This window comes from Ranitomeya variabilis, chromosome 4 (genome assembly GCF_051348905.1).
Source record: "Ranitomeya variabilis isolate aRanVar5 chromosome 4, aRanVar5.hap1, whole genome shotgun sequence".
NCBI lineage: Eukaryota > Metazoa > Chordata > Amphibia > Anura > Dendrobatidae > Ranitomeya > Ranitomeya variabilis.
In genome coordinates this window covers 685,128,380-685,146,250 of record NC_135235.1, presented here as the reverse complement: position 1 = coordinate 685,146,250, position 17,871 = coordinate 685,128,380, and the positions used below count along the sequence as shown (strand labels likewise).

The window sequence follows — 17,871 nt, the reverse complement described above, 5'->3', positions numbered from 1 at the left end:
CGACACACAGAACTACATCTCTGGACCAGATATCACCACCCTACTAACCAGAATCCCACAATGTCTGTCTGCTATTTCATCCTTCTTCTCCGCTAGATTTCTAAAACTTAATATGGACAAAACAGAATTCATCATCTTTTCCCCATCTCACGTGACCCCCCAACGAACCTATCCATTACAGTAAATGGCTGCTCACTCTCCCCAGTGCCACAAGCTCGCTGCCTCGGGGTAATCCTTGACACTGATCTCTCCTTCAAACCACATATCCAAGCCCTTTCCACTTCCTGCCGACTCCACCTCAAAAATATTTCCCAGATCAGTACATTCCTCAACCAAGAATCTGCAAAAACCCTAGTCCATGCCCTCATCATCTCCCTCCTTGACTACTGCAACCTCCTGCTCTGTGGCCTCCCCTCTAACACTCTTGCACCCCTCCAATCTATTCTAAACTCTGCTGCCTGACTAATCCACCTGTCCCCCCGCTATTCCCCAGCCTCTCCCCTCTGTTAATCCCTGCATTGGCTCCCCATTACCCAACGACTCCAGTTAAAAACCCTAACCATGACATACAAAGCCATCCACAGCATGTCTCCTCCATACATCTGTGACCTCTTCTCCCGATGCTTACCTGCACGCAACCTCCGATCCTCACATCTTCTATACTCCCCTCTTATCTCCTCTTCCCACAATTGCACAAAAGATTTCTCCCGCTCATCCCCCATACTCTGAACTCTCTACCCCAACACATCAGACTCGCGTCTACTTTGGAAACCTTCAAAAAGAACCTGAAGACCTACCTCTTCCGACAAGCCTACAACCTGCAGTAACCACTGATAGACCAGACCGCTGCACGACCAGCTCTACCCTCACCCATTCCTTGTAGATTGTGAGCCCTCGTGGGCAGGGTCCTCTTTCCTTATGTACCAGTCGTGACTTGCATTAAGATTATTGTACTTGTTTTTTATTATGTATACCCCTCCTCACATGTAAAGCGCCATGGAATAAATGGCGCTATAATAATAAATAATAATAATAAAAAGAAAAAGGAGACAGATTATAAATACACAGTAATATAGATGCAAACAGGAATCAAATAAAAGCAAAATAGCAACATTTAACCCCTTCCCGACATGCTGCATACATATACTGCTCTGCGGGAGCTCCATTCCTGCAAAGAGAAGAATATGTACGGCGCAGCTATCGCACAGGCTCACGCAGAGCGCTGCCACGATCAGGTACGGGTGTCTTCTCTAAATGAGTGCTGACACACTGCAGTGAACGTTTAACCCCTCTGATGCTGCTGTCAAGAGTGACAGCGACATTGAGGGGTGCAGTTTTTAGAATGGTGCATTTTCTGCCATATAGATCCCTCAAAGTGACTGATCACTGGTTAACTTTTAACCCTTATAACGTCCTAATGAAAACAAAATTTGGTTCCAAAATTATGCTGATGTAAAGTAGACATGTGGGAATTGTTATTTTATAAGTATTTTGTGTGACATATTTCTTTGTTTTAAGGGCATAAAAATTCAAAGTTTGAAAATTGCTAAATTTTCTAAATTTTCGCCAAATTTCCATTTTTACACAAATAAATGCAAGTTATATTGAAGAAATTTTACCACTAACGTGAAGTATAGTATGTCATGAGGAAACAGTCTCAGAATCGCCAAGATCAATTGAAGCGATCCAGAGTTATAACCTCATAAAGGGACAGTGGTCAGAATTGTAAAAATTGGCCCGGTCATTAACATGCAAACCACCCTCAGGGGTAAAGGGGTTAATACATCTTAATTAAACCATACTTACTGCATTGGCTATTCCACCAAAGCCCTCATTCTCCTGGAAGATAAGTAAAATAAAAAAGCAACAATATCATTACCTGTCCGACCAAGAAGATGTACATAGTGACCCATGACGAGTCCAGCACTGCTACAGTACAGACCAAAAGTTTGGACACACCTTCTCATTTAAAGATTTTTCTGTATTTTCATGAATATGAAAATTGTATGTTCACACTGAAGGTATCAAAACTATAAATTAACACATGTGGAATTATATTCTTAACAAAAAAAGTGTGAAACAACTGAAATTATGTCTTATATTCTAGGTTCTTCAAAGTAGCCACCTTTTGCTTTGATGACTGCTTTGCACACTCTTGGCATTCTCTTGATGAGCTTCAAGAGGTAGTCACCGGGAATGGTCTTCCAACAATCTTGAAGGATTTCCCAGAGATGCTTAGCACTTGTTGGCCCTTTTGCCTTCACTCTGCACTGAGCTCACCCCAAACCATCTCGATTGGGTTCAGGTCTCGTGACTGTGGAGGCCAGGTCATCTGGCGTAGCACCCCATCACTCTCCGTCTTGGTCAAATAGCCCTTACACAGCCTGGAGGTGTGTTTGGGGTCATTATCCTGTTGAAAAATAAATGATGGTCCAACTAGATGCAAACCGGATGGAATAGCATGCCGATGCAAGGTGCTGTGGTAGCCATTCTGGTTCACTATGCCTTCAATTTTGAATAAATCCCCAACAGTGTCACCAGCCAAGTACCCCCACACCATCACACCTCCTCCTCTATGATTCACGCTGGGAACCAGGCATGAAGAGTCCATCCGTTCACCTTTTCTGCATTGCACAAAGGCACGGTGGTTGGAAACAAAGATCTCAAATTTGGACTCATCAGACCAAAGCATAGATTTCCACATTTCTAATGTCCATTCCTTGTGTTCTTTTCCCAAACAAGTCTCTTCTGCTTGTTGCCTGTCCTTAGCAGTGGTTTCCTAGCAGCTATTTTACCATGAAGGCCTGCTGCACAAAGTCTCCTCTTAAGGGCTCCTTTTCACTTTCGAGACATACGTCCGAGTCTCGCAGGTTAAAACCAAGCTCTGGTGCAGGCACTCTGGAGCGGAGCGTACAGCTCCATGTGTTGCTGTGCGGCGAGCTGCTGTTAACCTGCGATTTCTGAGGCTGGTGACTTAGATAAACTTATCCTCAGAAGCAGAGGTGACTCTTGGTCTTCCTTTCCTGGGGCGGTCCTCATGTGAGCCAAATTCTTTATAGCGCTTGATGGTTTTTGCAACTGCACTTGGGGACACTTTCAAAGTTTTCCCAATTTTTCGGACTGACTGACCTTAATTTCTTAAAGTAATGATGGCCACTCGTTTTTCTTTACTTAGAATTTGTATTATGGCAAGAAAAAAGCAGCTAACAGTCTATTCAGTAGGACTATCAGCTGTGTATCCACCAGACTTCTGCACAACACAACTAATAGTCCCAACCCCATTTATAAGGCAAGAAATCCCACTAATTAAACCTGACAGGGCACACCTGTGAATTGAAAACCATTCCCGGTGACTACCTCATGAAGCTCATCAAGAGAATGCCAAGAGTGTGCAAAGCAGTCATCAAAGCAAAAGGTGGCTACTTTGAAGAACCTAGAATATAAGACATAATTTCAGTTGTTTCACACTTTTTTGTTAAGTATATAATTCCACATGTGTTAATTCATAGTTTTGATGCCTTCAGTGTCAATGTACAATTTTCATAGTCCTGAAAATACAGAAAAATCTTTAAATGAGAAGGTGTGTCCAAACTTTTGGTCTGTACTGTAGCAGTGCTGGACTCGTCATGGGTCACTATGGACATCTTCTCAGCGGACAGGTAAGGATATTGTTGCTTTTTAATTTTACTTATCTTCCAGGAGAATGAGGGCTTTGGTGGAATAGGCAATGCAGTAAGTATGGTTTAATTAATTAATTGATCTATTAACCCCTTTACCCCCGAGGGTGGTTTGCATGTTAATGACCGGGCCAATTTTTACAATTCTGACCACTGTCCCTGAAAATACAGAAAAATCTTTAAATGAGAAGGTGTGTCCAAACTTTTGGTCTGTACTGTATATCAAGGCATAAGGCTAAATCCAGAAACTCTCAAAGCAGTGATGGAGAAATTGAGGGCAGCAGAGGAAGCGTTGAGCAATCAAAGTTCAAGAGAAACACGAAATTGCATGAAGGCTGTTCAAGAAGAAGTAAATAAACTGCACATGTGTAAGGTGGAAAGGTCGAGGGCGTTCCAAAAGGAAGCTTTTTATGTGAAAAAGTGGGACTTTTGCTCTCAGTGGTGGCATCTGTGCAACGAGACTCTGCACACATATATGCATTAAAATCAGAGAATGGTAATGTGGTTACGCTGGGGGGGGGGGGACAACTTTTAGAAGCCTTTAGTTGTTTTTACAGAAGGTTATGCTCCTCGAAGGTACAGTAGGTAGAAGGGGAGGTGAACAGGTTTCTGGGGGAGGTTGAATTACCTAAATTTATACTGAAGAGAGAGACTAGCTGGATGAACAGCTTTCTGAGGAGCTGAGGGAGGCCTTTGCATCCATGGCAGCGGACGGGGCTTCAGGGACAGACGGCATCCCAGCTGAGGTACACAAAGTCCTTAATGAAGAGCTAATAACTAAATATCTAGGGGTTCTTAATGAGTCGTTGGAGGACCTGCAGCTACTGGAGTCATATAGACCAAGATGATTGTGATGCCGCAGTTATTATATGCGTTACATAATTCACCTATTTAGTTTCCACAGTGTAGGTTTCGCAGGATAAAATCATTATTTGGTGAACGAGTGTGGGGTGGGAAGAGTCCGAGATGCAAAAAGGAAATACTGCAGAGACCAAAGGAGGAGGGGGTCTTGCACTCCCTAATTCCTGGAAATATTTCCTATCCGCACAATGTCAGAACCCCAAAGATTGGGGGGAGATGTCAGGGCAGGGGCAGATACCTATTAGTTTGAGGTTTCTGATTAAGACCTTGCCGTTGTGTATGGGTCTAGAGATAGGACTTTAAAAAAAAAAAAATGGGATCACAGTACCATACTATTAGTCTTATCCATAAGGTATGGCAGAAGATTAAACAGATTAGGGGGGTAACGGGTTTCACCAGGTTTTCGCCTATCTGGGATATCAGTCATTTCCAGGCGTTTAGCCATATGAAGGGTTTTGGTGAGTGGAAGGAGGTGGGAATTAGGTTGATAGGTCAATTGATTCATAGGGGAAAGCATAAATCATACGAAATGTTGCAAGAAGAATTTAAGTTCCCAAGGTTAAATCATTATCAGTATAGAAGGGTTCAACAAGCGTTTCAGTCTCAATGTAGAAGAGGGCCCATAGAGATACAAAAGGATCTCACGTTAGATTTTGTGCTCAAAAATAGTGGAACGAGGGGAGCAAATATCAGAAGTATATAGTGACCTGTTACACGCTTTCTTGGGAGATCACCCTATTAAAGCTAAAAGGAAGTGGGAGATAGATTTGGGGTCCATAAATGATGATAGTTGGGAATCTATTCTAGAATACATACCCAAGATATCTATGAGTGCACCTGGGAGGCTGTCACAATTGTATGTGATCCATAGGGTGTATAGAACCCCTGATATGTTATTCAAGGCTGGGCTAAAGTCTAACTCTGACTGCCTAAGGTGTTCACAATCTCAGGCAGGCATATTACATATGCTCTGGCATTGTCCCAGACCGTCAGCCTTCTGGATTGTAGTGCTGAACCGTATTGGAGTGGTTTATGGGTGTGTAGTCCCTAGGGATACACTAGTATGTATACTGGGGTATGTAGAGGAAATAACTGACAATACGACCAAAACTGCAATTGCAAGAATATTGTTTATTGCAAGGAAATTGATTGCAAAATATTGGGTTAGAGAGGAGGGTCTGTCCAGATGTGAATTTATTGCTCAAACAGACCATATAATTCAGCTGGAAAAAAGTATTTACACCAAGAGAAACAAGCTGGATCTGTTGGACAAGACTTATTAATGTTGCACCAGTATACAGGAATGTGGAGTTAAATTTACGACAAACTGAACCAATATTTCTCATTGTTAACTATGGTCGAGATGTTGTCTACTCCTGGAATGGTCTCCGTGGGGGTGGGGAGGGGTAATTTACTAACAATAATGAAAAATGAGTATTGATATGTAATATCTATTTCTAATGTTCTTACGTTCAATAAAAAAAAAATATGTGATTGAAAAAATAATAGTGAAAGCAGGATCGGCTGATGGGAGTATTCAACAGCCAACTCCAGAGCTGTAAATAATAATAAAAAAAAAAAATACAACGTGGGTTCCCCTGTATTTGTGCTAATCAGCTAGGCAAAACTCACAGCTGGGAACTGCAATCCTCAGCTGTCAGCTTCAGCAAGGATAGTTATCAAGAAAAGATGGGTCCCCACCATTTTTGACAACCAGCCTTGCTAAAGCAGACAGCCAGGGGCTGGTATTGTTTGGGTATGTGCACACGCTGCAGATTTTGCTGCGGATCAGCAGCGGATTGGCCGCTGCGGATTCGCAGCAGTTTTCCATGAGTTTTTCAGTACCATGTAAACCTATGGAAAACAAAATCCGCAGTGCACATGCTGTGGAAAAAAACATGCGGAAACGCTGCGTTGTTTATTCCGCAGCATGTCAATTCTTTGCGCGGATTCCGCAGTGGTTTACACCTGCTACTCAATAGGAATCAGCAAGTGTAAAACCACAGGTGGAATCCGCACAAAAACCACGGTAATTCTGCAGTGAATCCGCAGTGTGGATTTTCTGCAGATTTACCAAAATCAGTGCGGAAAAATCCACACAACATTGCGCAACGTGTGCACATACCCTTTGGCTGGTAAGTAGCCTAAAAATAGAAGCCCGCAGTCGCCCAGAAAAAACGCATCTATTAGATGCGCCAATTCTGGTGCTTTGCCCAGCTCTTCCCACTTGCCCTGTAGCGGTGGCAAGTGGGGTTTATATTTGTGGGGTTGATGTCACCTTTGTATTGTCCAGTGACATCAAGTTCACAGATTACTAATGGAGAGGCGTCTGTAAAACATCTATCCATTACTAACCTTATAGTTATATGTTAAATAAACACACTGCCAGAATTAAGTCCTTTATTAGAAATAAAACAAAACACTTTTACTTTTTTATTTAAAAATAACAGTTATGCTCATCTAATGCCTAATTCCAGTGAATCCCTTGTCTCCCACAACACAAAAATAAAAAAACAACAATATCCCTCACCTGTCCGTCATTCTGTCCCACGGCGTAATACACGTCTGCGGGATAAACAGTTTTTAACCTGGACAGTGCCAAGATACGACTGTCCAGGCTGAAAACCATTGATGAATGAGCTGCTACAAGCACAGCCTCAGTGCCTAGTGATGACGTCATCGATCTTACCTCCGATTACTGAAGCTGCGTTCCCAGCCGGGCCGAAATCTGGTGACCTCGGTGAGATCCTCACTAGCACCACGAGAAAGTCTCACGGTGCAGAGGCGAGTTCACTGCAGTTCACTGGGAGAATTTCACTGCAGTGAACTCGCCTCTGCACTATGAAACTTTCTCACGGTGCTAGTGGGGATCTCACCGAGGTCACCGCAGTTCAGCCCAGCTGGGAATGCAGCCTCAGTGACCGGAGGTAACCTTGATGACGTCACTGCTAGTCACTGAGGTTGGGCTCGCAGCAGATAATTCATCTGTGTTTCTCAGCCTGGACGGTCACATATTGGCACCGTCCATGTTGAAAACTGTTTACCCCCAGATGTGGATTATTTCGTGGGACAGAACAATGGACAGGTGAGGGATATTGCTTTTTGTTTTCTTACAGGAGATGAGGGATTCAGTGGACTAAGGCGTTAGGCGAGTATAAATGTGTTTGTCATTTTTAAATAAAAAAGTAAAAGTGTGTTTTGTTTTATTTCTAATAAAGGACTTTTGTTGTGAATTCTGCTCTTGGGTTCCCTCCGGTGGTTGTTGGTGGTAGCTCAGTTGTCTCTGGGTTGTAATCCAGGGCAGGTGTTTCTGCTTATTGCAGCTCTATTAGGTATTTAGGTGTGCAGGATCCATTACCCTTTGCCAGTTGTCCATTGTTCTTGGAGGGTTTACATCTCTGTCTGGTTCCTTCTGCTCTGCTGCCAATTCAGCCAAGATAAGTGTCTGGTTTATTTTCCTGCAGCACACATGCAGTGTGCTTTACAGTTCAGAACAATTCATTGTTTTTTCTTGTCCAGCTTAGACTTGTTTGGATTTTTTCAGTCATGCTGGATTCTCTGGAGATGCAGATATACATTCTACGTCTTTAGTTAGATGTGGAATTTTTGTATTTTCTGCTGTGGATATTTTTAGGGTTTTAATACTGACCGCTTAGTACTCTGTCCTATCCTTTACTATTTAGCTAGAAGTGCCTCTTTTGCTAAATCCTGTTTTCAGCCTGTGTGTGTCTTTACTCTTATATTCACCGTCAATATTTCTGGGGGGCTGCCTATCCTTCGGGGTTTCTGCTCTGAGGCAAGATAGAATTCCCATTTCCATCTATAGGGTTATTTAGTCCTCCGGCTGTGTCGAGGTGTCTAGGATGTGTTAGGTACACCCCACGGCTACTTCTAGTTGCGGTGTCAGTTTAGGGTTGCGGTCAGTACAGGTACCACCTTCTCCAGAGAAGGTCTCATGCGGCTCCAAGGCCACCGGATCATAACAGTACAACTGGCCAACAATGAGTTAAATGCATCTCAGAAGAAGGGAAGAAGGGTGTTGAGCCATTTTTTTTCTGTAGTCTGCTTTGTCTCTCCTTCCCTCTTTTCCTCTGGGTGGCTGTGGAGTCTTCTGCTAGTATGGATGTTCAGGGATTAGCTTCTCGTGTAGACCAGCTTGCTGCTAGAATACAGGGTATTTCAGATTATATTATTCAGACTCCGGTTTTAGAGCCTAGGATTCCTACTCCTGATTTGTTTTTTGGGGACAGGTCCAAATTTTTGAGTTTTAAAAACAACTGTAAATTGTTTTTTGCTCTGAAACCTCGATCCTCTGGTGATTCCATTCAGCAGGTTAAAATTGTCATCTCCCTGCTGCGTGGCGATCCTCAGGATTGGGCATTTTCCCTGGAATCTGGGAATCCGGCCATGCTTAATGTAGACGCCTTTTTTCAGGCATTAGGATTATTATATGATGAACCTAATTCTGTGGATCAAGCGGAGAAGACCTTGTTGGCCCTGTCTCAGGGTCAAGAAGCGGCAGAATTGTATTGTCAGAAATTTAGAAAATGGTCCGTGTTGACTAAATGGAATGATGATGCTTTGGCGGCAATTTTCAGAAAGGGTCTTTCTGAATCCGTTCAAGATGTTATGGTGGGGTTTCCCACGCCTTCCGGTCTGAGTGATTCTATGTCTCTGGCCATTCAGATTGATCGGCGCTTGCGGGAGCGCAGAACGGTGCGCGCTGTGGCGTTGTCCTCAGAGCAGATGCCTGAGCCACTGCAGTGTGATAGGATTCTGTCTAGAACGGAACAGCAAGGATTCAGACGTCAGAATGGGTTGTGTTTTTATTGTGGCGATGCTTCTCATGTTATTTCAGTCTGCCCTAAGTGTACCAAGAGGATCACTAGTTCAGTTACCATCAGTACTGTACATTTTCTGTCATGGTGTTTGTGGATTCAGGCGCCGCCTTGAACTTAATGGACTTTGAGTTTGCCAGGCGTTGCGGTTTCCCCTTGCAGTCTTTGCAGAACCCTATTCCCTTAAGGGGCATTGATGCTACACCTTTGGCTAAAAATAAGCCCCAGTTTTGGACACAGGTGACCATGTGCATGACGCCAGCCCATCAGGAAGATTGTCGTTTTCTGGTGTTGCATAATTTGCATGATGCTGTCGTGCTGGGTTTTCCATGGTTGCAGGTACATAATCCTGTGTTGGATTGGAAGTCTATGTCTGTGACTAGTTGGGGTTGCCAGGGGGTTCATAATGACGTTCCTTTGATGTCAATCTCCTCTTCTTCATCTTCTGAAATTCCAGAGTTTTTGTCTGATTTTCAGGATGTATTCGATGAGCCAAAGTCCAGTGCCCTTTCACCGCATAGGGACTGTGATTGTGCTATTGACTTGATTCCAGGCTGTAAGTTTCCTAAGGGCCGACTTTTCAACCTGTCTGTGCCTGAACATACCGCCATGCGGAGTTATGTTAAGGAGTCTTTGGAGAAAGGGCATATTCGGCCATCTTCTTCACCATTGGGAGCGGGGTTTTTTTTGTTGCTAAGACGGATGGCTCCTTGAGACCCTGTATTGATTATCGCCTCTTGAATAAGATCACGGTCAAGTTTCAATACCCTTTGCCTCTGCTTTCCGATTTGTTTGCTAGGATTAAGGGGGCTAGTTGGTTTACTAAGATTGACCTTCGAGGAGCATATAATCTTGTTCGTATTAAGCAGGGTGATGAATGGAAAACTGCGTTTAATACGCCCGAAGGCCATTTTGAATACCTTGTGATGCCATTCTGGCTCTCTAATGCTCCATCTGTTTTTCAGTCCTTCATACACGATATTTTCCGGACTTATCTTGATAAATTCATGATTGTATATTTGGATGACATTTTGATATTTTCCGATGATTGGGAGTCTCATGTGGAACAGGTCAGGATGGTATTTCAGATCCTTCATGACAATGCTTTGTTTGTGAAGGGGTCTAAGTGTCTCTTTGGAGTGCAGAAGGTTTCATTTTTGGGCTTCATTTTTTCTCCCTCATCTATTGAGATGGATCCGGTTAAGGTTCAGGCCATTCATGATTGGATTCAGCCCACATCCGTGAAGAGCCTTCAGAAATTTTTGGGCTTTGCTAATTTTTATCGCCGTTTCATTGCTAACTTCTCCAGTGTGGTTAAACCTTTGACCGATTTGACGAAGAAAGGCGCTGATGTGACGAATTGGTCCTCTGCGGCTGTCTCTGCCTTTCAGGAGCTTAAACGCCGATTTACTTCTGCGCCGGTGTTGCGTCAACCGGATGTTTCTCTTCCGTTTCAGGTTGAGGTTGACGCTTCTGAGATTGGGGCAGGGGCCATTTTGTCTCAGAGGAATTCTGATGGTTCCTTGATGAAACCGTGTGCCTTCTTTTCACGTAAGTTTTCGCCTGTGGAACGCAACTATGATATCGGCAATCGGGAGTTGTTGGCTATGAAGTGGGCGTTTGAAGAATGGCGACATTGGCTTGAGGGAGCTAAGCACCGTATTGTGGTCTTGACCGATCATAAAAATCTGATTTACCTCGAGTCTACCAAGTGGCTGAATCCTAGACAGGCTCGATGGTCCCTTTTTTTTTTCCCGTTTTGATTTCGTGGTCTCGTATCTTCCGGGTTCTAAGAATATTAAGGCTGATGCCCTCTCTAGGAGTTTTTTGCCTCATTCTCCTGAGGTCCTTGAACCGGTCGGCATTCTGAAAGAAGGGGTGGTCCTTTCTGCCATTTCCCCTGATTTACGACGGGTTCTTCAGGAATTTCAGGCTGACAAACCTGACCGCTCTCCAGTGGGGAAACTGTTTGTTCCTGATAGATGGACTAGTAGAGTGATTTCTGAGGTTCATTGTTCTGTGTTGGCTGGCCATCCTGGTATTTTTGATACCAGAGATTTGGTTGGTAGGTCCTTTTGGTGGCCTTCTTTGTCGCGGGATGTGCGTTCTTTTGTGCAGTCCTGTGGGACTTGTGCGCGGGCTAAGCCTTGTTGTTCCCGTGCTAGTGGGTTGCTTTTGCCTTTGCCGGTCCCTGAGAGGCCCTGGACGCATAATTCTATGGATTTTATTTCAGATCTTCCGGTTTCCCAGAGGATGTTGGTTATCTGGGTGGTTTGTGACTGGTTCTCTACGATGGTCCATTTGGTGCCTTTGCCTAAATTGCCTTTCTCTTCTGATTTGGTTCCGTTGTTTTTTCAGCATGTGGTTTCGTTTGCATGGTATTCCGGAGAATATTGTGTCCGACAGAGGTTCCCAGTTTGTTTCTAGGTTTTGGCGGGCCTTTTGTGCTAGGCTGGGCATTGATTTGTCTTTTTCCTCCGCATTTCATCCTCAGACAAATGGCCAGACCGAGCGAACTAATCAGACTTTGGAAACTTATTAGAGATGCTTTGTGTCTGCTGATCAGGATGACTGGGTGGCTTTCTTGCCTTTGGCCGAGTTTGCCCTTAATAATCGGGCTAGTTCGGCTACCTTGGTTTCACCCTTCTTTTGTAATTTTGGTTTTCATCCTCGTTTTTCTTCAGGGCAGGTTGAGCCTTCTGACTGTCCTGGTGTGGATTCTGTGGTTGACAGGTTGCAGCAGATTTGGGCTCATGTGGTGGACAATTTGGTGTTGTCTCAGGAGGAGGCTCAGCGTTTTGCTAACCGTCGTCGGTGTGTTGGTTCCCGGCTTCGGGTTGGGGATCTGGTCTGGTTGTCTTCCCGTCATGTTCCTATGAAGGTTTGTTCCCCTAAGTTTAAGCCTCGGTTTATTGGTCCTTATAGGATTTCTGAGATTATTAATCCGGTGTCTTTTCGATTGGCCCTTCCGGCCTCTTTTGCTATCCATAATGTCTTCCATAGATCTTTATTGTGGAAATATGTGGTGCCCGTTGTTCCCTCTGTTGATCCTCCGGCCCCTGTGTTGGTTGATGGGGAGTTGGAGTATGTGGTTGAGAAGATTTTGGATTCTCGCTTTTCGAGGCGGAGGCTTCAGTACCTTGTCAAGTGGAAGGGTTATGGCCAGGAGGATAATTCTTGGGTTTTTGCCTCTGATGTCCATGCTGCCGATTTGGTCCGTGCCTTTCATCTGGCTCGTCCTGAGGGGCTCTGGTGAGGGTTCGGTGACCCCTCTTCAAGGGGGGGTACTGTTGTGAATTCTGCTCTTGGGTTCCCTCCGGTGGTTGTTTGTGGTAGCGCAGTTGTCTCTGGGTTGTAATCCAGGGCAGGTGTTTCTGCTTATTGCAGCTCTACTAGGTATTTAGGTGTGCAGGATCCATTACCCTTTGCCAGTTGTCCATTGTTCTTGGAGGGTTTACATCTCTGTCTGGTTCCTTCTGCTCTGCTGCCAATTCAGCCAAGATAAGTGTCTGGTTTATTTTCCTGCAGCACACATGCAGTGTGCTTTACAGTTCAGAACAATTCATTGTTTTTTCTTGTCTAGACTTGTTTGGATTTTTTCAGTCATGCTGGATTCTCTGGAGATGCAGATATACATTCTATGTCTTTGGTTAGATGTGGAATTTTTGTATTTTCTGCTGTGGATATTTTTAGGGTTTTAATACTGACCGCTTAGTACTCTGTCCTATCCTTTACTATTTAGCTAGAAGTGCCTCTTTTGCTAAATCCTGTTTTCAGCCTGTGTGTGTCTTTACTCTTATATTCACCGTCAATATTTGTGGGGGGGCTGCCTATCCTTTGGGGTTTCTGCTCTGAGGCAAGATAGAATTCCCATTTCCATCTATAGGTTTATTTAGTCCTCCGGCTGTGTCAAGGTGTCTAGGATGTGTTAGGTACACCCCACGGCTACTTCTAGTTGCGGTGTCAGTTTAGGGTTGCGGTCAGTACAGGTACCACCTTCTCCAGAGAAGGTCTCATGCGGCTCCAAGGCCACCCGATCATAACAGACTTTATTCTGGCTGGGTGTTTATCTACCATACAACTATAGAATTAGCAATGGAGAAATATCTTTATAGATGCCTCTCCTTTACTAATCCGTGGGCTTAATGTCACAGGAAAATACAAAGGTGACATCAACATCAAAAATATGAAACCCACGTGCCACCGCTACAGGGCAAGTGGGAAGAGCCAGGCAAAGCACCAGAACTGGTGCATCTAATATTTTTAGGCTAGGGGGCCAATATACATGTCCCCTTACCAGCCTGAGAATACCAGCCCCCTGTTGTCTGCTTTAGCAAGGCTGGTTGTCAAAAATGGGGGACCTTACACTGTTTTTTTAAAATATTTAATTAAATAATTAAAACAAACGGTATAGGGACCCTTCTATTCTTGATAGCCAGCCTTGTTGAAGCTGACAGCTGAGGATTGCAGCCCCTAGATGTTCCTGGCTGGTTATCAAAAATACGGATGAACCCACGCCTTTTTTTATTTCAATTGTTTATTAGGAGTCGGCTGATGAATACTCCCATTAGACGCTCCTGCTCTCACTGTTATTAGTGGCAGCAGGTATCAGCTGATGGGAGCAGTAGTCCCATCAGCTGACACCAGTGACTTGAGGTGAAGTTTATACCTCCGATTACAGCTGCTGCGTGGCAAACACTGGATGTTCTGTTCTGATACCCGAACCCTTACTTTTTGTAACTGTTCAGCTGAAACCGCCAGACCCGAGCATGTGTTCTCCCATCTCTAATTACAATGTGATTTACTGTTTTTTTTAGGTTTAGATTCTATGTCTCACAGTTGAAGTGTACCTACAATAAATTACAAGCCTCTCCATTCTTGTAGGAGGGAAAATCTTGCAAAATTCGGCGTGCATAGAATACTTATCCCCACTATATAAAGATTACCCCATTTTGTGGTCCCTTCCATATCATGTGATTGATTACATGACCTGAATATTCCTTGAGCTAGTCGAGTGGAAAGTTCTTCAGCTGCTCACTCATGACATGCAGCATCTGTGGAGGTCTGGGTACCTTCCTCTCCTGCTCTGCACCAATCAGTTAGATAAGTGTGGGGCTGGAGGATTTAGCAGTTCTCTCAGTGATAAGAAAGGACACTGTTTCAGTGCTCTCCGCTGTCACAGGATCTGCTTCCAGTCTATAAGACGCATTCACTTATTAGGAAGATTCTTTTTCGCTAAAAGTGTGTCTTATAGACCAAAAAATATGGTAAGTTCTAACATAATTTCCCTTTTTCATTTAGTTATAGAACTGTGTGTTATATCTGTTGGTACAAATTGTCAATAACATATATAGTTTTTTCCTGTCCAAGTTATTTTTGATGGTCAACAAAATACAATTTTCCAGTAATTCATTTTTTTCACAATCTAGGTATGATAATGACTTCTCTCTGTGTGGGATTTTTGATATTTAAAGGGGTCGTCCACAACTTGCTCAAACCTTTCTTATTTCTCAGGTTTGGTCTAGTTAAAATAAAAACATTTATACTCACCTCCCAAGCATGCACCATTACAGCGGTGTCAGCACTTGCATAGCCGGAGCTCATGTGAGGTTGTAAAATCATGCGAGCCCTGTGCTGGTATCACTGTCCCCTCCTTTGGACAAATCAAACAATAAGAGGAAGTCTGAGAGAAGCCACAGCAGCCCTGGCTTCCACATGATGTTCAATACATCAGAAGGCGGGGATATTGAAGCTGGAAGTGACGGAGCTCAGGGGTCATGTAATGCAAGAACCTCATGTGAGCCCCGGGAACGTGCGTCCCGACACTGTTGGAGAGGCATCAGCATGGGAGCTTAGTATGAGTGTTTTTATTTTAATGAGAGCCAACAAGAGGAATGACAAGTGGTTGTCCAAGTAATGGAAAACCCCTTTAAGAAAATACAATTTTCAGTTAAAACATTTCCAACATTCTGAACATGAAAAAGGGTTCTCCCCTGTGTGACTGCTCTGGTGACTACGAGGAGATGATTTTTTAGCAAAACATTTTTCACATTCTGAACAGGAAAGGGCTTCTATACAGTGTGCATTCTCTGGTGACTTTTAAGATGCGATTTCTCGTTAAAACATTTCCCACATTCTAAACATGAAAAAGGCTTTTCCCTTGTGTGGGTTTTTTTGTGGCTATCAAGATGTGATTTCTGGTTAAAACATTTCCCACATTCTGAACAAGAAAAAGGCTTCTCCCCTGTGTGACTTCTCTGGTGCCTAACCAAATCTGATTTCTGGTTAAAACATTTCCCACATTCTGAACAGGAAAAAGGCTTCTCCCCTGTGTGGGTTCTCTGGTGCTTACCCAAATCTGATTTATGGTAAAAACATTTCTCACATTCTGAACAAGAAAAAGGCTTCTCCCCTGTGTGAATTCTCTGGTGTATAACAAGATTCCCTTTGTGTTTAAAACAATTCCCGCATTCTGAACAGGAAAAAGGCTTCTCCCCTGTGTGATTTCTCTGGTGCTTAACCAAGTTTGATCTGTGTGTAAAATATTTCCCACATTCTGAACAGGAAAAAGGCTTTTCCCCTGTGTGGGTTCTGTGGTGGTTAACCAAATCTGATTTCTGGTTAAAACATTTCCCACATTCTGAACAGGAAAAAGGCTTATTCCCTGTGTGAGTTCTTTGGTGTATAACAAGATGTGATTTCCGGTTAAAACATTTCCCACATTCTGAACAAGAAAAAGGTTTCTTTCCTGTGTGACGTCTCTGGTGCCTAACCAAATCTGATTTATGGTAAAAACATTTCTCACATTCTGAACAAGAAAAAGGCTTCTCCCCTGTGTGAATTCTCTGGTGTATAACAAGATTCCCTTTGTGTTTAAAAAATTTCCCGCATTCTGAACAGGAAAAAGGCTTCTCCCCTGTGTGATTTCTCTGGTGCTTAACCAAGTTTGATCTGTGTGTAAAATATTTCCCACATTCTGAACAGGAAAAAGGCTTCTCCCCTGTGTGAGTTCTTTGGTGCATAACAAGAGGTGATTTCCGGTTAAAACATTTCCCACATTCTGAACAAGAAAAAGGTTTCTTTCCTGTGTGAGTTCTTTGGTGTATAGCAAGATACCATTGCTGATAAAAACATTTCCCACATTCTGAACAGGAAAAAGGCTTCTCCCCTGTGTGACTTCTCTGGTGCCTAACCAAATCTGATTTCTGGTTAAAACATTTCCTACATTCTGAACAGGAAAAAGGCTTCTCCCCTGTGTGACTTCTCTGGTGCCTAACCAAATTTGATTTATGGTAAAAACATTTCTCACATTCTGAACAGGAAAAAGGCTTATCCCCTGTGTGAATTTTCTGGTGTATAACAAGATTCCCTTTGTGTTTATAACATTTCCCGCATTCTGAACAGGAAAAAGGCTTCTCCCCTGTGTGAGTTCTTTTGTGTATAACAAGATGTGATTTCTGGTTAAAACATTTCTCACACTTGGAACAAGAAAATCTATTCTCCACTGTGTGATTTTTTTTTTTATGTTTAACAAAAAACTTTTCAAGGGGAAAACTATTTCCATGTTCTGAACGTGAAAATGGCTTCCTCACTTTAGGAGCATTTTGCTTTTTAATGCTTATTTTGCGACTTTGATTTTCCTTAGTAGTTGGTAAGGAATTAAAAGACGGGACCTGTTTCAAAGAATCAGATGACAAATCTTTGCTGTGAAGAGATGATAAATCTGGAGTAATGGAATTCACTTCAGTAATATCCTGTGGAATTTCAAGATCATCTGATTTAAAAATTGAGGATGTAAGCTGTCGCTTTGATGTCCTGGTACAGTCATCTGCAAAGAATAAAATAAATTATGATTTTTGAATAAAAAGTCTTTGAATTTTATGATTTTTAACATTTATAGTTAAACAATTAGTAAAAATAGCAAGTTATGTAAAAATATTGAATTATTCCCATAGACAATGAGAGTTCACAGTGTAATAGAAACCTAAACATGCAATAAAAAAACCATACATTGTTATGTAGGCAAAAATAATACCAATAAAAACTTCTACTCATCCCACAAAAAATAATTCCCCACTCTGATCTGTCAATGGAAAAATAGGTTTCCACATTATTAGAGGCTGAAAGGCTCTTGAAAAGTAATATGGCTTCCATAAACCAATCCAGCAACATCTGCTCTCCCAAAGTCAAATCTCCCTTTCGCTTCTGAGCCTTGCAGTGTTTTCAAACCATATCTAGCATCCATGTATTTGGCTTTACTATCGTGAGATGAACCCACTTAATTTATGGCGTGAGTGTCTCCTGGAGCACAATCTAGGAACTGTGTGTTGGGCAATAAAATGGCAAATGTGCAATTTTCATTCTTCAACATCCACTGCGTGCTAATTTCCAGAAAATGTCTTTGGAGTCAAAAATCGTAGTTACTTACCAATAACGGTATTTCTCTGATCCCATGACGGCACCACGGAGAGAGGGGTCCGCCCTCAGGGACAGGA

The 17,871-nt window shown here is 43.0% G+C and overlaps 1 protein-coding gene across 1 annotated transcript in view; it reads right to left on the bottom strand.

The window, feature by feature from the left end:
- The window catches only part of LOC143768212 (uncharacterized), a 63,613-nt gene that overhangs the window by 24,192 nt on the left and 21,550 nt on the right, over nucleotides 1-17,871 (bottom strand). Inside the window, exon 7 of the mRNA XM_077256906.1 lies at nucleotides 15,451-17,204. Coding sequence (XP_077113021.1) covers nucleotides 15,451-17,204 — 1,754 coding nt within the window. The remainder of the gene's footprint in view (nucleotides 1-15,450; nucleotides 17,205-17,871) is intronic.